At 35.1% G+C, this 26,029-nt stretch overlaps 1 protein-coding gene across 1 annotated transcript in view; it reads left to right on the top strand.

Annotated features, from left to right (window-relative positions):
* Nucleotides 1-26,029, top strand: part of LOC137933194 (BMP and activin membrane-bound inhibitor homolog) — a 110,011-nt gene that overhangs the window by 65,355 nt on the left and 18,627 nt on the right. Inside the window, exon 2 of the mRNA XM_068777032.1 lies at nucleotides 20,303-20,477. Within this exon, the coding sequence (XP_068633133.1) occupies nucleotides 20,303-20,477 (175 nt within the window). The remainder of the gene's footprint in view (nucleotides 1-20,302; nucleotides 20,478-26,029) is intronic.

Below are 26,029 nucleotides of genomic sequence, written 5' to 3'. Positions count from 1 at the left end.
ATTTTCGATACTGTTGTTGTTTCCTTAAAAATTTTCACAGTTATAAAAAAATGGAAACATTCTACACCAATTCACAATACTAAATTACCAGCTTCAGTTAGATTCAAAAATTGTAAATGTGACTACGTAATACATGGCAAATATTTTTACATTTAGGTAGACACAGTTTTGGTAGGCCTGCTAATAGAGATACCGACGACATTGAAGATTTAAGGTCGCGGAAAGACGATACAGATCTATGAAGTGGCCAATGCCCCGCAGTGGATATCTATAGGATGATATGATGATTTGCATAGAAATGGTCAAGATTGATATTAACTTACGTAACTTTTTTAAAAGAAAAGTTATATACCCTAATCATTTATTTTATCAAAAAATGAAAAAACTTTGTTTTTGTAATTATTGTTGCAAAATTAGGTTTTAATTACAACACAGATTGTTAGTCAACGTTTAACAATTTTCATAATTCAGATTTTTAAAAATGTCTTGTAACGTTATTTCCATACCAAAAAAATTTTTTTTGTCAATTCGCAAAGAGAGTAAAACCTTCAATAACGGTGTACATATAAACTACTACTTACATAAAGAAATAATCTTACCATTTAACTTAAAACAGAAACAGTATAATTAGATGCAGCAAATAATGTAGATAAAAATTTTAAAAGAAATGTACCGTTGAATTTCTTCTACGCAGAAAGAAACGTTTTTTTAACAAAAATAGTATTTAAATTACAAACTAAATTATTTAGACATACTATATGTTCTTTAGCAGTTTACGATACCCGCTTCCGTATGTATTTTGCGCCGGATGCGTTCAAATATTTGTTGTAAATGAGCGAGGTACGTCTGTTGGCGGTTGCACGCCGGTGTTTACGTTGCTGCTTAGGATGCCCCGTGTACGCACACATCTCGTCTTGAGCGCTTAACGAGTGACAAAGAATTTGTTTAGCCGTACATCGCTTACGAACCTCGTTACGAACATAAATGTAAATAAATGTTCCATACTAAAATTCCAATGTAATTGGTTAATTTGAGATAACAACTAAAGCTAATTGCAGTTTCATAATAGCACGGACGAAGATTTTTATTACCCTAAATTCTTTCCTACTAAAAACTAACTATAAACCGTGCGAGTGCAATAAGGATTAGGCGGAGTCGAATATTTTAAAAACATTTGTCCTAGGTTTCTGCATAATAATTTACTTAGAGTAATGGCGAAGTGACAATGTATGTACATAACCATGTAATCACCACCGCTTTGCTTTGCAATGATAGCCCAAGCAACAACAATACTGCTGCCCAAATAGCATTTGCAATTTCCGTGGGCTAGAAGGCTCATGACGTAGATGACCCTTAGCCTCTGGACCACTTTTAGAGGTAGCAAAGCTTGAGAACTGAGAGAGCCCGGGACACTACATCCTTTGTTTTGGGCGGCCACCAAGCTCATAGATTACTTAAGCGGACGCTACATGGAATGACTATTGTACAGGCCTTTTAAACTTAACCTCGGCTTGGGCTATGCGTAGCTGACACAGAACGAGTTTAGTATTCCAGAGGTTGCTGATTTTCAAATGGCTACGAAATACATTGTACTTAGGTTGTCTTATTATTATCTGTAGCCTCGAGAACTGATCTCGGCCCTTGAAATTATTAGAAATGATTCTTTTGTAAATGGCGATACTTAATGTTAGATAATTTGAACGCATTTTGAGTGACAACTCGTGCCAAAATCCCGCCATGGCCTTTGCGATATGTTTACTCCTAACGCGTCCAACTGAACGACTAAAGATTTCGGCAGCATCCGAAAACGGTAAAAGTGTACTTAATAGCCTAATCTGGGATTCTTGCGAAATTTGTTGATTTTATTGAAAGCTTACTAAAAACAAGGTTTAGATGACAAGTCAAATGTGCAAAGTGTGAAGGTTACTAGAACAAACAGTAATATTCTGTCACACAAATAAAAACTACCACTTCTACCACTTTAATTTTACTGCTAGTTGTTACTAAGGTTTTTTTTTCTAGAAAAGCAAATACACAATTGACTTCGTACTAATTTGACTCTTTTCATAAGCATAAATCAAAACTACATTGCTTATGTGACAAAGCATATTTTTATTTTGGATCAACACGACGCCTACGGTATCTAGAGATCACTCAATAGACATATTCACCAATTCATTTATTACCACTTAAAGAAAATAACATTCACCGTCAGCCTTCAATGTGAAAAGAATATTTAAAATGCCTTACTGGTTCCCACGTTTACAGAAGCCAGTCTTCTTTAGTAACGTCAGTCATTTGCAGGAATGACTAAAAGATACAAAGGTAAATAATTTATCCTATTTATTGACTAAAAAATCGATTTGGAAAAGTTTGTATGCAAAAATAATGACCATGTATCATATGGCGTTAAAAAACAAATGTTCGTGTGTTTTTTCTACTGTACACATTTTTCCACTCCATTGCGCCTTAATTACTCAGAAAGACACCACCGGCGCATTCTAGGTGCGCAATGAATAATTCCATTAACATATTAAGTAGTTAATTCGCTCGATTAACATCACCGGCCACTGGCGTTTGTTGTAGCATTTCAACTTTTTTTCTTTTTAATAATTCGCTCACTTTAAACTGTCAAATGCGAAAGCTTTTTACGTCAACAGTAATATTTTCTTTTTGTTTACCATATTATAAACCATTAGCATTCTAGTACAAGTTTTTAAAATAAAATTTATCCCTAATTACTTACTTTTTTTAATCTCAGCCTCCAGTTGCTCTTGTGTAAAGAATGAATGAATGAAAAATTATAAAAATGTTCGGTAACAATTTTCTCGTAACTTAAAAAAAAATTATATTCCTAAAATACTTCCGGTATATATGTAGGTAAAATTTCAAGAATAGACCGCGAAAACTATAAACTTTATTATTACATATAACATTTTTACAAAAATGTTTTAATTAAGTTAAATACACATTACCTTAACACTCGTCTTTAAAAAGGTCGTGGTTAACTTATTTATGACATGTCTCTTGCTTTCGAGCATAGATTAGGAGCTCTATTTAAAAGAATTGACATCCGCTAATTAAACTCAATTTTCTCTTCTCGGGTAAGTATACTAAACTGCTCTCTCTTTCATGTCTCTCATCTCCATCCAAAGGCTGTCTGATAGAGAATTGCCTCGAGCGATAAGACCGCCTCTTGTGCCATATAAATTGTTTCTTTTATTTATTCTCTATTTATTGTTTTTGTACAAAAAAGTGTTAATAAGTAAATAAATAGTAAAATGGTTAAAACATCACGATCTATATACAATTGTGACTTAGACAGCATCCGTTGTGAGCTTTTAATTAACAATAAAAATTTAATGGGCCTTTCTATCGAGTTCACCTAATAGGAAAATGACAGACGAGAAAGGAAAATGACGGATGTCACTTCTTGATGATGTTCAATTTATTTAGAAAAAGTAAATAGTTAAATTCATAATAAAAGATCATTAAACTTTCCTCATGGTTCTCCTAAAGACAAATGAAGGAGTTTTAAGTTTCAGAACCTTGTCTGATAAAACTTATAACTGAATTTCAATTGATTATTTTCTCGAAACTGTTTATTTACACTACATTAGCATTAATACTTATTTTATAAACGTACCAAATGACCAAACGTCTCGTATGCCATTATGATAATCAAGTTAGAATCAAGCGGCATATATCGGACAAAATATTAAAGCATTTGGCCAATAAAAATGTTTCATATTTAAATAACAAGTTTCATAACACTATCGCCGTTGGCCACCGACCTCGGCTTTATTTCTGCATTTGTAATATAAAGCTTGTGTACACTTAATATGGTTTAAATTCGAATGCGGTGATTTGTAGTTCGTAAAAACCGTAATTAAGCATTTTCTAATCTACTATTAAATAACATTGGATTCCACAAATATTGTAATTCGAATCATTAAGTGCACGGGACCGTATAATGTACGATGCTATATTAATTTATGCCGCATTCGATATTGAAACGTAAATCGAATAGCGCTATCGGATTAATGTATTCGAATTGTCGTGACGATTAATTACGACGCTCTCACGCGGTACGATCTCAGCGCTTAATTGATTACTTAATGTACACGACTTTGTTCGGTCGTTAGCTAGCTGCTTACTCAATCCGCTTCTATTGTGAGACCGGTCATATTTATTTGGTTCCGTAATGTTATTTTTTTATTATTTTAGTCGAATATTTTATAATACACTATATTATTACAAACGCTGAATTGATTTGTTCTTCGCGTCTTATCGACAAGCTCACAATCGTTCAAAAGTATTTCTCAGAAATAAAGGCTTTCAGTTTCCGGAAAGTAAACCACGAACCAGTAACCACAGTATAAAGTCATGCACCTTCAAGTTAGGCAGAAGACTATGTTGAGGTCCCATTGAAGATCTATGAGGGTGACCTATATTCGGCATTTCCAGTTCTGCGGCTGAAAAGAAGATGAAGGAGATGAGGTCCTACCTTCCTCAATGGAGACATATTTTTAATAAGAAAAATGTTACACGTTAAAATAATATTAAAGGCGAATTCAGTTCTGTAATCGTCAATACAAATTCATTAATGCTGAAATAATTTCTAAAATATATTTTTATTATGACCAATACTTAATGTAATTAAATATAGATTTAATTATGTAATTAAATGTTAAGATTACTTCTCACGAAATTTTGGAATAATATCGAGCTTTCCGCGAGAAGCTATCACTTAAAAAATATAAAGATTAAATACGTTTATTCAACATTGGAACTTTTAACAGAACTTATTACATACTCTTATAGATCGCCAACTTATTATATATATTTTTTTTTAATCTACCTAATTTTTGACTCTTTACTTCGCAAGGTGTTATTAAATAAAAAAAATACATTTAATTTCAGGGCTACATATATATTTACCCTGTGGTTAAAGAATTGACCCTTTAAATTTTAATATGACTCAAGAAAATGTGCGCTAACGCTAAATAGTAAATCTTTGAAAGAGGCTAACTTCATCTATCACTTTAAACTAAAGTTTAAATATAAATATTACTATATGTTCTTCTGTACTATGTGTTATATAAATATTATTATAATATATATATATATATATAATAAGTTTTTATAATATATATATATAATAAGTTTTAAATATAAATATTACTATAAAATGATTACAATATTAATAGTTAAGAGAAATATAAATAGTGAACATTTGTTTCTCATTTAATAATCCCGGTATAAATACGTAACAATTTTCCAACAGCATCGCTTTGTTTATTATATCCCATCCTTTGATTGCAACGTTGAGTGAATGCAATAGCATTTGTGATACGCCCAGTCGAGTTCGAACCAGAGGGATATTGTGTAGCCGTTGAGATGCATTGAAGTTATATGAATGAATCGCATTAATCGCTAATCAACGTCTTAAAACTACTGCGCCGATAGTCAATACCCTCGAGATTCTATTACAAAAGTGTAATTAATGAAATGTTATAATAAGATCTTGAAAATTCTTTTGTAGATAATTAACCAAAGAGTTGTTAAGATCGTAGGTACTCGATAAATGCATCTTGCTTTTTACCGGTCCAATTGTAAATTTATAGTGAAATCTCATAACCATTAAAACAATCTTTATAAGACCAGTTGGAAGAGGTTACCATCTAGCATTTTCTATCGACGTTAACAATGCCATCTGTCCACCTTTTGCATGGACATCCCACGCTGCACTTGCCGATCCTTGGTCACACAGAAAATAGCGCATTGGCCATCAGTTCTGCGCGATTTGGGGCCTGCTTACTCTGACTTCGACTTACTTATCCGCTAGGTTAATATAGTTAAATATTAATGAGAGGTTTGCTGCACTAAATGGGAGATCCAATCACAAAACTGCCTTCTAATTAAAACTGTTTTTCAATGACATACACGTACAGTACATATGGTAGCAAAAGCACAAGCGTAAGTACGAAGAACAGAGTCAGTAGTGCAAGAAGAAGAACATGAAGATGTGAAAGAATAAGCACAGAAAGAAACGTAAGAAATAGCGTAAGTTAGCGCGACAATTCGTGGAACAGAGCGACATGCAATCCGCGCTGAGTCTAGTGATAGAGCAATTGCAAAAATTAGCGGCGTACAGAGTGTAAGGTAACTTTATGTTTTCTGTACCGCAGTTATACGTGCGAACAGTTATCGAATGAGATTGTCTTTCGATATATAACAATACCACTATTAGAGTTTTCTCGCTACTTTCTAGATTTTATCAATTCTTATGTACTTGTCGGTGTGACTGCGTTATGTAATTGCGTAATTGTTGAAAATTGATTATGATATGTGACGGTTTCTACAGTACAGACTTTTCACCACTTACTCAGACACTGCTCCCGATTCGAATCCAAAATATGTAACCACGTGACCTTATGTGAAAACCTTAATAAACCTCCGTTCAACTTACCGGATTTTCACAGTAAAAAATCTACGGCAGAATCTTTTGATGAGTTGCCCCGGCACATTGTTCTAAACCTCAACGCATTTAACTGTCTGTAGCGCTTGAGCAGCGACTTGAAATAAATTATTGTATAAATTAGTAAAACTTCCAAATTGTATTGTTTATATGTACAAATTTTAAGTGTATGTGTATGTAGAAAATTTATAAAGGATTTTTTAGTGATAATAGTGCATGGGAATATTTTTTATATTATTGTATTAAGAATATTGTGAAAGTGTCCACAAAATAAATATCTTCTGTGATTGTTGAGGCCTTTTAGATCAAAGTGCTTTTGAAGGAACCCTGGTAGTTGAAGGTTGTCTTATTGTGGAGTTCAATATGATTATAGCTTCAATCAAACAGCTCTTCTGGCATCCCAGACATAGACGAGTGGCTTCTAGACATAATCACTTCAAGTGTTCTTTGTAAATAATAATATTAATAATTAAAAAAATAACTAAAAAAATATTACAGAGGATTATAATTTTGTAATGAAAAGAATAGTGAATTTGGATAGCGTCGTATGTCTAACCTCGATCATAAATGAATAACGCGATTAGCCGGAGAGATGCGATGGTTAACGCGAGTTATTCCGCGCGTCAGAACTGAACATGGCCGCATTCCTCTCTCGGCATCTTTCCCCGCGACGCGCATCGAGAGACATTCTAAGTGCATTCCATTTCGAATCTCTAACAGAGGCTTGATGAATCGGCTTTAGATATTGATAACTGTACTCGCGAACCACCTACCACGAACGAATTAAAAGACAGAAAATAAATCTTCGAAAATCTTTTGATTTATTATTGCTAATTAATAACTTCAAACGTAATGAATATATCTTATATTGTCTCGTAAAATTAATTAAAGTTGATAACTATATGTTTTGAATATATCTAAAATTCTTGTAAAAACTTTACTTAATGACTACATTATCACGTACAAAATTAAGTTCAAATGTGAAATATTATAGCTCAAATATTTAATTATGGCTTACGATCAAGAGTTTCTTTAAATTATAGAACATAAGCTCAAGTAAGAAGTTAAGCAAAACATCGCGAAGCAACCAATATTATCTATCCTATTACAAAAAGTATTAGATTTATAACATTAACCAATTCGCACTGATCCCGTGTGGGCCCTTCCTCTGTCTTAGAAAACTTGTGGTCATGGCAAAATAGGTTGTTTGTACTAAGACTTCACAGAGTGATTTTCCTCTAACTTCCAATACCCGTTGCCCTCAAAAAATGGAACTAGAATATTATACGCAATGAACTTCAGCATATTTAAATTAAACTGCAGTCAGTATAATATGTATTTACACTTTTTTCTAATTTGTTTCATGTGTATATATTATGGCAAGAATACCAAAAGAGCTTTATTTATAACAAGGATCAAATTTGTCTCTCCTATAAAGGCACTCTTCAACTTCAAATAAGCGGATGCTTCTTCGCTTTTGAAATGTCGTGCTGGCGAAGAATGCCACACATACCGTGGACTGCCAGGAGAACCAAACGATTTATTTTTGATCAACTCCATATAAGGATCATGCTCTGCTACAAGCAGATTCTGGGTAATTGGGCTATAGGTAGAAGGCAACTGGAGAGTCTTAAGCAGGTTGTCGTAGGAAAAGTAAAGGGAACTACACCAAGAGCGTAATAACCAACCCAATCAGAGGAATCCGTGTAAGTATCAAAGCAGGTCGTAGAGGCATGTGGGGGCAACTTGTCGAGTCATCGACCAAGGCTTCCAAGGAACTAGGCAACCTGCAGCAATGAAAATAAACAACCAAGAACAAGAATAAGTTTAAAACGCTCTCTGATTTGAAAACTGCACACGACGATCTCGAACGGGTTTTTAATTTCGTAATTATTTTTCCAAATGTATTTTTCACTACATAATGTGAACATTATCAACAAAATGAATGTAGTTTTAAATGTACATTATCAGTAATATATATAGCTATAGCCATATATTCTCGTTCACCCGATCTCATCTTGGGTGTTAGGAAATCTGATATCGTTTAGACTTATACATTATTCAATGGTTGCAACACATTACGGTACTTATTTAGTATAAGAAAAAAAAAAATATTTGTATTGCAAGGTTAAATATTTCGTAATATGATTTTAAGAATTTAGGCCATTTGAAAATGTGGAATTCAAAATTTAAATTAATAGAAAGCGTCACTTCACCAAATTGACTTACAGGATAAGGCAGTAAACTGTAGACAGATGCTAAACTACAATTATTGTTTAATACAGGTGATTGGTTTTAGGTGTAAAAGCTCTAAATGCTGTATGTAACTCTGTATAGTTTAAACATTGATGTATACGACTGGACAGTTTATAAAGCATATTTGAACGAAAAAATGTAAAATAAAAAAGAGATTAAGACCACACAGTTCTAACGACGGACGCATTCAAAGACGTTCACCGCAATATCAACGTTCCGATAACTGAAAGACAAGGTGATGTATAATAAAGCCGTAAATGTAAAGTTACACACCGATACATCATTAACGAAGATAAAGGTACAAATAAACTAGACCGATATATCACACAATATCAGCATACTAGCAAGATAAATTATAAAGGTTTTAAGTACCACCACTATACATCATATGTGTCCAAATATCTATACCATTCAATGGCAGAGTTGATACAAGAAACTGCAGAATATCTCGATTATATATAAAACGCGAAAGAATGCGTTTCTACTTCGTTTTCGTTTCTTCATTCGTGAAATGGCTTGACGAAATTGATGACAAATTCTTTTCATACCATCCTATACTCTGCTTTCCTCGGGATAGTAGTAATAGTGAGTCCAGTTCTTGATTTGACTTTGCCAGACCAGCGAAAATGTGATTATTCACATGGACTTTCGCCGTCTACTTTCCCTGCAGCCAGCAGTTAGACGTGGTTATCTGTTTGTCTGCGGGTAAGGACACTAAAATAACTTAGATTGTTAGAATTATCAGAGATAAGTTCTAATATGCGTTTACATAATGACGTATGCACTGTGATATAAGTACCGGATACGTACTTTTTATGATTATGTTACATTTTTTTCTATAGACGGGAAAATGTAATTATTGTAAGGTTTTTTTAAATTTATATTTATCACTGTTGTTTCCCTACAATAAATAGATTATTTCTATTTTTAGATTGCACATGCATATTTTTAAATTGCTTCAATTTTAATGGAGACCAAAACATGAATGTTATGGACCTTAACATGGAAGCCATGGCTGAAAATGTGATTATTTATTTTAAAAAAATCCTGAATCTAAAAGTGTAACGAATAATAGTGAATCTTATATTACAAAAAATTATTACTAACATTTTTAAAAAAAATTCATGTAAACACATCTTTATAGTTTACAATTCTTACTCTACTAACCTATCCCGGAAAGATTATAATACTTTGCTTGGTAAATAAGTATGTATAGATGGTTCGAGAAGGTATAAAAGTACCAGGACAATATGTCATACGGTTAAGGTGTTGCAGTACCTACACGATAATTCACGCGCTGCGCTCGCTTCTGACAAGGAAAGCGGGCGCGTGCGTCGCGCGTTGACACCTGTGCATTGCGAGCGTGTCCCGTTTTGGACAGTATTGACACGGAGTGTAACGGTATCACGACGACTTACTCTATTGAGTGAGGAAGAAAATAGATTAGGTTTTTGTTGATTTCCTTCCTTTGAAATGTTTACCATTATTGATATATACTGTTTGTTCTTTGGCTTTATCAAATCTAAATCCTTTTACAGTTAATATGTACGTACCTACCAAAAAGGTAGGATAGAGACGTAACAATACACCGTTACATCTGCGCCATCTGGCGTAACAGTGTATGCGACTATCTTCCGAAGAGAAAAAACCGACAATGGTGACGATCCTCATTTGTGAGGAGGCGAACACGCTAAGAAAAACTAAAAGCCCTCAATATGTCCCATGGAGTGATTAGACTCCCGAGAATTAGCTTCACCTATTCGAAAGTGCCTGATTTGACAACAATAACGGATTTTGTAACTTTTATTTTAGACATGATTGAATTTCTATCATACAACTTTAATATTCATAAAGGTGTTTATTTTTAAATAGGAATATTATAAATTCATGTTATTTAAATAGGTAGGTCTGTTTATTATTAAAGAGTATTGTTTAACATGTATTGGCTTTTACAGCTCATCGGTACTGAGTTCACGGGGCGGAAGGATCCGTGAACTAGATTTATAGAGACTAGATTTATACTAACTAACTAGATTTATATATTATTATAGAGAAGAAGTAGCCCCATTTAAATGTTAACCTTAAAGTATGAAAAAACTTTTCGCAACTGCCAAGAAATGTAAAAGCATGTGTTGATTGTACCTAAGTCTTGTCTTAATTTTTATACAATTTTTTATAATATTAATAATTGTCACAAATTATTTTAATTTGGAGGATGAATACGTTTTGATATTTATCTAATTTCACTTAACAAAACGACAAAGCCTTTACTTAATACGTACTTAATATTTCGTATAAACCTACCACACACATTATTCTAATTTACTGCACCGAAACGCATCTAAACATCAAAAGATATAGCGGCACGCGAACACAAGAGGAGTTATGATTTCAACGCTCCGTTACTCCCAAACAAGGGCCATTGTCGTCACGCCGGGCCAGCGCCCACACAATCGGAAGGGTTATCAACAATCGGTTCCACTTTACCGAATAAACGAGAGTAAAAAAAAAGTATCATTTGTTGAGCTCAGGTAGTTGGTATTGTAGTATAACAAGCCTACAATGGTACGAGGACAGGTGGCGCTTGGATTGTTGGACAATTCTACGTCCTTGAGATTCACTGCTTTAAATACTTTGCTTTATAAATACGTTTGAACATTAATATGTAGGTTTTAAATTTAACAGACAACATGATTATTGACTTTATGTTTAAATACTATATAAAATTATCAATAACTTTTCATTACATATTTATAGTTGATTCGCGATAAACAGATAATCTTCATTGTTCATCCAGGGGCGGCTCTAGCTCGTATTGCATCCGTGTGCAATGAAACCATGGCGCCCTGACTGCCCCCCTCCCCCCACGACTATAACCATTAACTTTGCCGTCGTAACGAGAAAATTTTTTTCATATTCCAACAGGCTATTTTATAAGTAGTAAGTATAGCTTACTGTATTAAACTTCAAATACGTGGAGCGCCGCGGCGCCCCCTGAGACTATAGACTATATCACTATAGGTTACGCCGCCCCTGTGTTCATCGGCCCATAAAATAGTATTAACTCTCAAACAGTTTTTAAGTTTCTATTTGTACAGTTGATGAAGATTTCAATCAAAATTGAATATAATTGACAAAGTTATCAATAAAGAAACAGTAGGTACGATTTTGTTTACATGGCTATCTATGCTTATACGAGCGTCTAATGAAACAATTGCCAGTCAAAAATTGATCACCGTCTCAACATAGTAACTCAAAAGTCAACTTTAAAGGAGTGCAAGGTAGTGTCTTCAAGTGATGAAAGCGATTTTGAACCAGTTTTTCACAAGAAAGTTTCCGTGTTGTCATACTACATAAGATAATGGTTATATGTTTTAGCAGTCCCTAATTATTTCGTTAGATTTTAACTTATTTTGCACGTGAGACTATTTGAACATTATCCTAATTCACTGCATATTTTTTTCAATTGTTGCGAAAATTATTTTTATAGCTCGAGGAGTTTTTTTGCGATTTTTATCATATTCTTTTATCTAGACTCTGTCAACCGTACAAAAACATGTTTGATGTTATGGAAAGTTGGAAATAATTCTTAATGTAATATTTAGTTCGTCCGCTTTAAGAATGCGAAGAATTTATGGTTGGAACAAGTATTTATTTTATAATGACAATTTATAATTAATTTTTCAGAATTATTTTGCTTTGAAATTTTACGTCTATAGAACCTAACGAGCAAACCACCTGGTTGGTTATGCAAGTTAGGTTTTGCAAATATATCATTGTACTGTGTCAATTGACGCATCTTTTCGCACTTTTTAAAGTTCGTCGAACGCTTTTCATTATTCAAATATTCGAACGGCGTGAAAGCGCCTCGGTTACCCCGACTTAGTACGTGCAGCGCATGCGCCAACACAATGTAGCGCTAAACATGAAAATTTCAACCTTAGCCTTATTATAATAAGGTCATATTATAGTTACTGCTATTATGAATGCTCTATAGTTCAATGAGTTAGCATTTTTGTCCTTACTGCCAATGAAATATGATTTAAAAATTAAACAGAAGGTCGGTTGTGAGGACTATCAAAATTGCACTAATCAAACTGTTTATATCACGACGTATCTTATTCAGAATAATTATAAAAATGATACTGCTACAGACAACGTAGAAGGAAAAACTAGTTATGTCTATGTCTCCAATTCACCGAAGCCTGAAATAATGCTAAAAGCGATTCAAATGATAATCCAAGCCTTATCACTTTTAAGTCATTTTGCTCCCAGTCAGTTTCGAGAGCGACCTAAGAACTTGTGGGCATATAAATCCGGTAAAATAAAGAGCCAAACGGCCCAAACCGAAGATCTTTGAATCCCAAGTAGATGAACATAATCACTATAACGATGTTTAAGCTAAGCGTCTTAGAGCTTTCTCAACTTAAACCCGGTGAAATTTTCGATAAATAAGGCTTAGTATAGAACTAAAAAACAAATGGACAAATATATAAATAATAAAACTAGAATTATTGAGCGTATAACATAGTGTAAACAACATTAGTTATATGAACAGATAAGAGATTCCGTTACGAGCATAGCGGATAAGGGATCCCTTTGAAGAGCCGCGCTAATTGCAAGCTCTTAGACTGAACTCGATTGTTCATACGCGATGTCCTGTAACGGCGGGATCGGTTTTAGTATCGGCGCTGTTCGCAGCGATTTCTTGGCTCTAACGATCGCACAAAGCGATAGATACCCGCGGCCGGGCCCACTGGCTCGCATTCCGATGGAAATTGCCAGCTCCGCCCGACCGCTGGCGCCGCCGTGGGTAATTACGCACAGCTAAGGACACGCATTGCGGAAAATAATTCAGAGGCTCAATTAGAGATGAGTCCTGTGCCGTAAGATCTATATAAATTAACGACCGCATATCGTCCTACAGAAATAAACTTAGGTAGTATTTTAAAAATGGAACGTGTGAAGTCAACTCAGCCAACATAACTACTATAGTTCATTACAACACAATTTCAATACAATTCGATTTCACACGATCTTATTATTCGACTGATAGCGTAACGTCTTAAGACGACTCAGAAATAACAGCTAAAATTTCTTCGGAGAAAAGGATCACATTTTTCTTCGAAAACCAAGTAGATATCAATTAGTCAGTACGTCAGGCGATTTTCGCGTGCCCTGAGTCCGTGGAAGCTGTAAAAACCAGAACGGCTAACAGCGATTTGTATGGTAAATATTAAATAAAAATATAAGAGTAAATAAATTATGGCTTAAAAATTCAGGTAATACGTTGTTTATAAAAGACATTAGTAAAGCGATAAATTCCAAAATATGATTTTTGTAATGATACCTGTTATTAAAGGCCTCTCATTTCATCTTATTTTTGAGACAGGGATATATTTTGCAATGATTTTTTTCACAAACTGTCTCATTTTCACCCTCTCTCTCTCATCCTTCTCAATTTCTTTCCTATTCTCACAGCATTCGTTTACATTACATTCACGTATCGCCTCCCATCCCCCGCTGCATTTCTTGAAATTTTAATAATTTTCGCTACTAATTGATCCAAGATATGTTAAGTTTACACATAACTAAAATTGGTTTCACAATTTTCTTTAATCGTATTGCGGAATTATAAATACAATTAATAACGGAGGGTAGTCGCAAATTAGCAAAAACAAACTGCGATAAATGAACAAGGCCGTGGGGCAACCTTGCTCTTCCGCCACGAGGCGGCCCCGGCGCGCGCCACAAACTTGATTAGCGCAATAAAGTACCAGATAAAACGGGCCCCGACAGCGTGTGAACGCGAAGAGAAAGCCTATGTCGCAACCTCGCCTAGCCGCCTATAACTCCGCTGCCGGTTCTAACGAACTTAGCAGCCATATTTGATTACACACACGTGGCTCAATACGCTTCGAGCTACCATGGCGATGACCTGTTAAATAAAAATGGCGACATACGAAACCAAAATGTTTTAAAACAATTGACTATCTAGAAATTGATTAATGATAGTTCTGATAGCTTTAAAGGGGTAAACGTATACCTAATTTGTAAGCTAAGCTTTGTAAGTAAAAAGTTTTTACATCTATTTTCAATCAACCTTCATAAAGTGATCGTAAATTATTTTTTTCTATTGGTATGTGACAAGCCAATGACTTCTAGCAGTACAAAGTCTGCAGGGACAAACAGTAAACAATAATCAACTTTAATATGGTAAGCTTATGGATAGTGTGTTCAAAAATTAATTGACTTGAATTCAGACCTTTAAAGCTTTTTCATCTATAACCAATCATCCTGTAGATAAATTATTTTTCTACCAAGGTTAGCTAGATTAGCACAAATATCTGATTTCCTATAAAAATGTTCGTATCCCGTGTTCGTAATAAAGACACCCGAGCACATACGATCTTTTCATTAAAAATAATGAAATGCCACAAGAAGGTGTCGTAATTTTAATACAGCGTTCATATATCAGACGAGTCATGTACCCATTAAATTACTTGCCAACTGCTACTGAAAGAAATTTGTAATTCTCGCACCGTTTGATTCTATTTCACGCAATCTCGCCACCGATCTAAATTGAATTTGCAATCTGATGGGACTGGCGACGAGGCTTTGGCCTCCGTACTAGATATGATATCTTACGCTCTTGCCGCAAATCTCTTTACCGACTCAGAGATCATGGAACTCGGTTAACAAGTTACATTATGAGAACATATCACTATTTTAATTTAATGTAGTACTTTTAATTGTTTAACGATATTAAAATGACATATGTGGCGATGTAAAAGTAAAAACATTTGATTGAAACTAAGAACTTTAATTAAACAAAAACCCTTGTACATTCGTCGTACATCTCAAATCTGACAGCCCCGGTGACATTCCTTGTCAATGTTAACCCTTACATCCTTCTATCCTAATATTGCCATTATTCTCCCACAAATAAATCATATTTTTAACATTCAATATTATTTCTATACTGGACCATACATCATTATTTTATCTCTTCGCCGCCCAAATGGTAAACAGTTAGAATATGCCATCGGCGTTAAATTTCGCCGTTCTATATATATATTTATATATATATACATATATATACTTTAGATAAGAAGTTTTAAAATAAGTAAATAATTCATACGAGTTTTTTTATTGTTAAAGTATTTTATTTTATTATCATTATTTTATTTATTTTATTATCAATACAGCCATATGTTCCACTGATAGACATATGCCGGCCAAATAGTTTTTCATCAGGACAGGTTAGAAGCGACCTGTGTCCAATGTCTTCCGAAGACCTTAAAAACATTTAACAGTCATTGTACATGCAACAAATAGGATTCTAAACAGAAATAATACCAGTGGAGGCTGTAACATGTAAGAAATCGATGATTGTTAATAGGTTATATTACTCCAACAGCCTGTTAGGTGTTTTGTATTAAAACAAATCGTAATAATGAAAGTTGTCACGTACCAGGGTGTTAACCGCGTGACGGAAAAAGAATGATCACTTCGACACGATTCAATTTAAGAATTACCGCCAAGTCCGTGAAGCCACGCGCTCTCGGCAAATGCACCGTGAACTTAACAAAAAGATATCCAAAGTAAAACAAACAAAGGAGCGAGCTGAGCGCATAATAATAAATCTTTAAAAGGAAAAAAATACTTGGAGGATAAGAAGCACTTTACTTTATCTCATAATGTTTTAACCTATACTTACGCATCCTCGACTCATTAGGTGCTCCGTCCTGTTCTGCCCTCGCTTCGTCCTTCTCTCGCCCGCCTCCGGAGGGCCATTTATCAATTCCAAATAACGCCGGGACCTTTTCTCTCCTGTGTTTATTTATTTTTTACTGATCCTTTGGTGCACCGTCCGCGACGGGGATTTCAACTCGAAATTGATTGTAAAGCCGACTTAATGAGCTCCATCCAATGCATTGTATAATGGTTCGATAACGCTAATTATTCGGCTAATAAGTAAATATTCGATAGGATGTTTTTAAAAATAATTGTCTCAATGACACGATAATTCATTGTTACATACAGTCTTAAGACGTCTACTGCCACACATAGACATCCATGAGATATTTCCAATAGCATAAGTAGCAATGAGCTTGAATCCAGCGTCTCCTTTGTCAAAAGTTTAATACACTGTCCTTTAATAAAAATTGCATACGATCTGCAAAACAATACGAGCATTGAACGTGTAACAACATTTATTTCCGCCAAAATTAATAGAAAAATTCGACATCAATGCCATTAAATCTGGCCATTAACTTTGCAATTCCCTACAGGTTTGTTTTGTAAAACACGACGATGTTTTGTTCGGAGCCGGTCGTTTAATTATTTATTTATTGCTCCAACTCACCCGCCGTCTCGGAGAACTTCATCCCGGTCGAAAGGAATCCTTAATGACGAAACGTTCGTTATGTTTTTACATCGTCCGAAGTATCTGGTTTGCGAATTAAAATTTTAAATTTAACTATCGATTCCGTCCTTTCGACAATTTTAATCGACCGCTCACTCAGTCGTGATTCGGAAATTGGGCATGATTAAGTCCATGCCTGACGGGGAAGGTATTTTAAAGATGCTGTACGTCAGGGGGGGTCCGGGCCGAGCTTTCCCGTGAGCAAATAAAGCAGCGTCCCTCTGAAATTAATTTCGTTTTGTTTCACCGTCTGGGCCGGGCATTTACATTGAATGCGGTCGGAGGCTGTTCGCCGCTCCGATATTTATGTGGGGGCCCGTCGAGTATGACGCGGGCATTATTCATACAACTCGCTTCGACCAGCTGTATGTTATGTTCCACCGGTTCATCGGCTTCTCGGTAACTTGGCCGCGTTCCACTAGCCCGAAATATTAATACTTATATCGCTTACACTTCTCTTAGTATGGATACCATCAACTGACCAAACCTCACCATTTTTTCCTACTTATCTTTCACCGTAATGTAATCCTTGTGTACACAAAGTGAAAGTTGTAGAAGCTATCCGAAAAGTCTAAAAAATATTAAATAACGCAATAATATTATAGTAAGAAAAAACGTTTTTAAAAATTTTAATTACTACCCATTAAATTATTTTTTTTAGTATCTGTTCTACATTTTTTACAGTCCGTTGTCAATGGCCTGATTTAAACATTACTTTATACAGAATAGTTGGAAGTTTGTTAGCAAATAATATTCACCCTTCCAAAGCTTTTACTACCTATTTACAATCATTCTGTATAGCATACAATCACCCATACGTGTTATTACATTTTACTGTATAAAATTAATTAATGTCACAAATTTGAAAGTGAAGTTTTAAAGTTTTTTGTTGAGAAATTAGTTATGCATTCACTATTTTAATGCTTTTACATTTTTTACTAATTTTTACTAATCATCCTGTATAACTAGTGTGTTTCAATTGAATATAAACTTAAGAGAAACTATTCAATCGTGCTGTATGCGATTAGCGACAGCGCGTCTTCGTGAATATATAAATAATATGAAGGCATTGTAATGAAATGTACTTCGTATTATTTATATATTTTTCCTTTGTATTCCTTCCACAGCAGATAAAGGGATATAAATACAAATTTTACATTCTAAAGCTTCTTGACTATTAACAATAAAAGTATGAAATGAGACTATTGAACAGCTTTAAATATGATATATAAAAAGTTCTTCTCGATGTAGATACATTTTACAGGATATATATATATATATATATATATATATATATATATATGTATAACTAATATAAGAATCCTTGTAACAAATTTTATTTCAAACCTAATTTCATTACTTACTCTTTCTGATACTAAGATCTACGACATTAATTTAAAAAGAAATTTATTATTAAATATTTTTCTACGCTTTGTCCAGAAACAAAGAAGTATAATTTGTATTGAAATTATTATTTTATTCAAAGATAATGTAAGAATATTTCTCAACAATTGATTTTCATTAATCTAGATGGACAGACGACTTAGGTAACGTCACGGGAAGTTGTTCGATACGGGCAGCGCCAGACCGGTCGTTGTGGCAGTCTCTGGCCCTGTATCGACTGATATGATGACGGTAATTTATGCCTTAGATATCGTCACTGTTTTATCACTAAACCTGATGTTTTTTATTATTATTAGTCGCCACCTCTACCCTAAAACGATAGAGACCTTATACTACCTTAATTACGTTTATTTTTAATTTCTTAGTTTCCAAATTACCTTGACATCCTTTTGCATAAATCTTAATAAGTCTAATACAGTGTTTCCCAACGTGGGGCCTACGTCCCGCAGGAGGGCAATTCGAAAGTAAACTAGACACGAGTTTAACCCATCTGTTTTATAATAAAAAATATATATGTTACATAGGGACGTAATTTTGGAAAGGCTACGGTGGGACCTAGGAAATAAAAGGTTAAAAATTCTGGTCTAATTGATGACATTAAGCATGATGGTATAACTAATTATTTCAGATTTCTATATCTAATTAGTATATTTCCTATTTATTTAAACCAAATTCAACCTGTTGCTAACCGTATATGAAGCAGTTTTTAGTGCAGGATGTTATTGCTTGTGCAGTTGGCTTTATTTCAATCGGCGTGGGCGTTTACGGCTAGGTGTACTTAGGTTTATAATCGTCTAGGTCTAAACACGTGGCACATTTTGAGCGCTATCAAATTTTACAGCGGCAGGCGCCACGGCGACGCCCGTGCCACCGCTCTGACATTCGCCCGGCGGTGGACAGTAAATTTTATTTAACTGCTCTAAGTAAATCTCACGGGTTAGCAGCGTCGTTAAACGCTACAAACCGTAATTGCAGCCCGCCTCGACTTTATACCTGTGTAACTTTTCATGTGAATGGTTATGTCTTTTACTGTTTAACGCTTGAACTAGTTACACAGCGATTTTCCAGTAAATTACGGACATAACCTGAAGGAGAGTGTTGTTGACATTTTTTTTACAATTAATAACTATTTACATTATAGGATTTCTTCGGTTCTCGGGTAGCAATGTAAGCACATTTGAAATTTTGATAAAAATACCCAAATACAATGTTATTTTACATCTTTAAGCTTTTATAGAAAACCAATACGTATTTCTGTCTAAGAATTTAAAAGCGTTGATTAATGTACATATGTACCTCTGTGCTCATAGACATGATCACTACTTTGTGGTTTCATATATATTGTTGATTTGTTATTCGTCTTATTATTGAGAGACAAGCTTTCTCTCAGTGTGAATTGGTGTTTGTCACAAGGTGCAAATGGTTTTCTCTCACCATTTGTTGGTAGAGGTGATGGCATATAACATATAACACTCGCCTGTACGAATCAAGTTCTCCATTGTACTCAACCAGGGTTGTACAACACTAAGATATCTTTGCTTTTATTTTGAGATCGAACCTTCACTGCTGCCGCGGCAAGCGAAGAGGTCGCCTAGCCTAAAACTTTTTTTAAAGTAGTGTTCCACGAGGGCTCTCGGGGAAGCCTCGCCTGGGCCGCTACATATTGCATATTTAGTACTTGTACCTAAAGTCCTATCTAGATTCTAATATCATTTTTATGTTATTGTCCTCAGATACTAAGGTGGAGAGTGAAGTGGAGGGTGTGCGATGCTACTGCAACACCGCGCAGTGCGTGGGCACGGGCTACATGTGCAGATCGCGGCGCGGTGGCGGCTGCTACAGCGAGCTGCCGGCGCCAAAGCGCACGCACCACGCACGTCATGGTTGCTTGCACCACTTGGCAGATGCGTAAGTCACTTATTATCTCTTGTTTTCTATTCCTCACTACTGGGGATCGTCACTCTTTTTGGAAAGTTTATCACACGCTGGGTTACGCCATTATTACCATGGTTCGAACTAGCACACCTCTCGATCACCGTCCATCCTTTTTTCCGGTGATTAATAGTTTTTCAAAGTCATCACCGTCTTTCCTTGAAGTGGCTGAATTCAAATATTTGCTTTGTACATACATCAGTTATTATGTACCAACACACATTATCAATTAACGACGAATAAATGCGCAAGGCACTTTACAATCGAACATAACAGTAAACTCAACAAAAGAACACAATCATGCACTAGTAACTCGATTAACGAAAACAATCGTGCACTAGTAACTCATCTAATGAACAGTTTAGTGCCCTAGTAACTCATCTAACGAACAGTCTAGTGCATTAGTAACTCGACTAACAAACAGGACTATGCACTAGTAACTGCACAAACGAACACAGTAGTAAACTAATCCCTTAATGACCGAACATAGTCGTGCACAAATCACAAGACAAATGAACACAAGCGCTAGTCACTTGTTACTAATTTTTGTTGACAATATATATTCTTTATTAGCCATAAAAACAAATCTTAACAATTATATTTTCGGCGAACAATGAAGAATTTCTCAAAGAAAACACGCCTTAAAATCCAACAAATTTGTCTGACCTAATCAAAAAACTTTGAAACACGAATGCCTTGAATTTTGTACAAGTCGTAGATATTCTACGAATAAACCAATACTTAAGCATCGTGTTTCCTTAAGGAGGCATCTTTTTGTCCGGCCCAATACTAATTAGTGTAAACAGTAATTTGGGATTCAAGAATTCCAAAATATGTTGTCGGATTGAATGCCAGCCGAGGTTTTTTAGACGCCTATAAAAAGACGCGACTAATTTTGTGTCGTTTAGACTTTTAAATGAAACAATTTCTAGTTAATCGGTTAACATTTTGCAAATTAAATGTTCGGGATCCATTCGTCATGGTAATGTTGGTTGCACTGAAAGTAATATATGCAAGTATAATTTGGTATGTCACAAATTTCACCCTTTAAAGATTTTTGTGTCTTATGTACTATATTCTCTGTATTTGTTCGTTGTTCTTCTGTCATCATGGTTATCATTACTATTTCACTTGTAGATGTTCACTGCAAATCATACGGCTTCCTAAAAGATCGCTATGGTAGCCGGTGTTGCGCTGCCAGTATCCAATGACTTTCTACTACTTTGGCTTTATTGCCAGTCTACCTAATGGCGGGCCTACCAACTCTGCGTCTGTAGCAAGTGGTCGCCACTCGAGAATCTTTTGGTACCAAAGGCCGACGGTAGCACGTATAATGTGCAATTCTTCGAGCTACGTCGGTTGTTTTAGTTCTTCTGTGGATCTCTACGACATCGCAGGAAATTTCTGAGCATAATTCTACTTGTACTGTACGACAAATATACATATGTTTACGTGAGTCGGTGTATTTTAATGGTTTAAGCAGCAGGGGTAATAGGTACACACAAATAGCTCTTCATCTGTCCACATCCTGGGTGGACGCCGAGCACAACGCTTGCCGATGCGTGGTCTTAACTTAGGAACAAGGCTCTAGCGGCGTTATGTGGCTTGCTTACTTACTTGCCACTTCAACTAAACCTACATAACTTAGGCTATTTACTTAGATTTAAATATATACATGTTAATGAAATGAAATAAAACTCCAAAGGCATCCACTTTTTTTCCTTTATTTCTAATGGGACTTTTATTTATATTATTTGAGAAAGACTACATGACTGCGTTCTTTTATGCTCACTTACAGTTTCAACGCGTTCTGCAGAGCCCTATTTTATATTTTATTTTTTGGTCCAAGTGAATCGAGATAAGTCGGTCGAGCAGTTTGATCTAATTTCAGCTACTGGTGATAATCAGTTTCATTTCAAAATTTTCAAACAACAACAATCTCTTTGTTTAAAATAAGCAGAGCATATTCGTCAACACCACGCAAAACAATACAACCGCGCTTTCCATTGTTCATAAACTAAAAATATCCAACAATAAATCCGTCGTAATTAACGTTTTCTCAGTAATTGAAACGGAAACAATTCAAAATGAAACTCCAACAACAAAGCAAGGGAATATTTTTAACGCCATTTTTTTATATCTTGTCCTATATGCGGAATAGAGGTTTTATTCGGGTTTGTAGATGTCACAAATCTTTAAAATTTTTGGTCCGAAATAAACAGATTTTCTCAGATGTTTTTTCCCTATTTATAGTTTAATGGGACGTAAGACGCTGGATGCAAGCCGTTTTCAAACGACCCTATTGGAAGTTCCTGGAGAAATCCGAGGTCCAACAATGAACATTTTGCGGTTTAAATTTATAAAAAAGCCTATCATGAGCCCTTGCGGCTAGTTATTCCATGGAGCATCATTCTTAGTACTTCTCGACGTATTATTCTGGTTAAAGCAATAATGAAATTGGCTGAACTTTGTTTAACAGTGTACTATCTAAAACCTAATGAACTTGAATTCCAACTAGAAAACAGCACTTGTCCATCACAAAAACTCCCTTTTTGTCTCGTCAATTTATCATATAAAAAATGTACATAGCAGATGGTACAGCTGGTGTTAAATATACTATGCGACGTAGATATGATCGTTAAAATTGATACCCTATAAGGAATGTTTGCGTCGCGTCGTCACACGGCAGGTGTTACATCTAGTTACACGTAATTGGATCGCCTGTGTTTTCAATCAGCACATGAAATGCCGCGCCAAAGTTATGTTTTCAGATCTCTTTAATCGTATAGCTTAGCTTGAACAACACACTTTTATAAGGAAGTGAAAGATGTTTGATTATTACAACGAACTTCAAATTTAGAAGCGAAATTTAAAAATATTTTTACATACGCGCAGTGAAGAAGTGTAAGTAACAACTTACCTATTAAATTGTTTGAATAGAAAGGTAGAACGTAAAAAATTATTATTTTTTTTTACGATGTAAACACATCCTTATCTCGGTTTGCAATAAAATTAGTCGTACATTTTCCGATATTATTTAAGTTCGCCAAATATATTGTACCATAATTAAGGGGGATAATAACGTAACCAATTGATATATCAAGGCGACGGAGAGTGTATCACCAGGTGAATGACCTTTTCTTTTCGTCAATAAAAAAATTTAGAAATGTTCAATCATATTTCGAATCCCGAACGATCATTCCCGGCGAACAGCCGCGCCGTAGACTCGGGGCCGTCGCTTAATTACGAAAGGGCGCTCTGTTCGTTTTTCTCCGCTTCGAAATTACTCGTGCCTCGATTATATTCAGCGGGCGGACCGGTCGGCTTCGGCTTTATTTACTTAAAAGAGTTTTGCTCTTTTTCGCGATACGCCCTTCATTATCTCCACCAACAGTCGATCCGGCTCGTTGCCATCTAGCGACGCGATCCGATTGAAACAGCACGCGTTATCTGCAATCGGCACGCTACTTGAAAATTATAAAAAAATTACGAGCTCGCAACCGCCATTTCTATTTTCATCGTAAAAACTTGGTGCTATAAGTCAACACTGAAACCACTCCGTTTTACAAATAAATTGCATTGAATAACGCCGGAAGATCCAACAGTAACAGACACATCCTGTCTATTACAATTCATAGAAGATTATAAATCAATCTATATGTCAGAGAAATAACAGCAGTAGTATTTTTAAAGAACGCGATGTCGGCAACTCTGACTGCAAAACATTATTTACGTGATCACAATACATTCTCGTTATAACACAGTATTAGATTTTTTCATCTCTTACACTGCTGCCTAAGTGACATTTGCATATTCAAAGCCTCTCTCAAAATAGCGAAGCTCAAAAGCTTACCAAGGATTCTTTTCGCTACATAATACAATTTCACCGGATTGCGAGGCCGCCAAGCCAACATCTTTTAGACGGGCGCTTCATACTCGTATATCAGAGAATCTTTCTTATATTCGGCTAACAACGTAACTTTTTGAAAGACATGAACACTTCAGCCGTTCAAGTGACAACACAAAAAAAAAACCATTCATCTACTTTCAATTAATTTTTAACAATTAAGTAATTTTACAACGCGGCCAGTTCGAATTATGTAAATAATATAAATGAATCAATAAATGCGGTACTTAACCCGAGAACGGTTCAACCGATGCGACTCAATTTTTTTTTCATATTTGCTTTAAAGGACTACTATGAAAGTTCTTCTGAAAAGTAAATTTAGATAATATATACCATTAACTGAATTACTTATCCTACATAGCTGCGAAACAATTGATGTCATAAAAAGGGGTGCTCGAAAAAATCAAGAAGATAATAAGAAAAGATACTATGTGGTGTGGTATCAGTGGATATATTAAATTATTATTCAAGAATACAATCTGTTTATTAGTTTTTTGACTGATAACTTTTGATAGTACTAAGTATAAGTAAATATATATATTTATCGAGACAGCTAGTTTAAAAAAATAATGCGTCGTGCTAGCTGTCCCATGGATTCTTAAAAGGCTAGAATGTTGAATCTTTTATTTCATCAACTCAATATATATATTTATATGTATTATATGTGTTGATATATTTTATATAATCTGTACGAATATTACAGTAGATCGTGTATGTGTATATCGTGTATAATCTGTCCTGCAAGTTTTTAAGCTTCGTATTTACTGAAATTATTTTGCTACGGAAATGTTATTGCAACGAGTGTTCTTTCTTACTTTATTATTATCACGGTCATAAGCTATTATTTTATGCGACAATCAATGCGGTAGAAGAAAATTATTATTCTTAACTTATATTATAATTGTCCAGTTCACTTTGATGGTGATAAACCGCTCAATTAACTTCAAGTAAAATCGTTGCCGACTTCATATTTACTATTAATTAATGTTGCCGTTATTTACTGTCGGGAGCGGTGCACCCGCGAGGATCTTTGTCCTCATTCGCCGCGATAAGGGTGACGTTCCACTGGGGTTGAGGAGGTCACACTTCTAGATAGCGCCGCTGTTGCACGGACGCCGACCCCGATATGCTTAAACTATCCGCCACCAATCGACCCTATCTGATCGTAATAAAACTCAAAATTGCATAACACACACTAAGTTATGGTACGTACACATCTGACCATTTTGATAGTGTCACATCGCACAAGATGGACCGTCCGCGACCCCGCTTCTATTATTCTACGGTGCGATAACGAACGGCCAGTTATCAATTGTTTTCTAACTTACCTAATTGTTTATTGAGCTTTGTTTATGGTGCGATCGGAAGATATTAGAGACAAAGTCTTTGTTTAGCTAAACAACACACAATTCGCATTTTGAACTTCACCTTCTCCAAAGAGATATAATAGATAAATATATAGTCGTAGTCGTGCAACAAAGTGCACCACCCGCCAGCCCACTGATATGCGCATGCGGCAAACGATGCGAATTACACAACTACCACCGTTAAATCACTCAACACGTGTTTCACCCCTCCACGGGGCATCTTCAGGAGTTATGTTACACCGATTAGTGCCAAA

This window comes from Battus philenor, unplaced genomic scaffold (assembly GCF_028537555.1).
Source record: "Battus philenor isolate CCGP_79_NKW_IND1 unplaced genomic scaffold, ilBatPhil1.0.hap1 SCAF_13, whole genome shotgun sequence".
In the NCBI taxonomy this organism is placed as follows: Eukaryota; Metazoa; Arthropoda; class Insecta; order Lepidoptera; family Papilionidae; genus Battus; species Battus philenor.
This window is presented reverse-complemented; position numbering and strand designations above follow the sequence as displayed.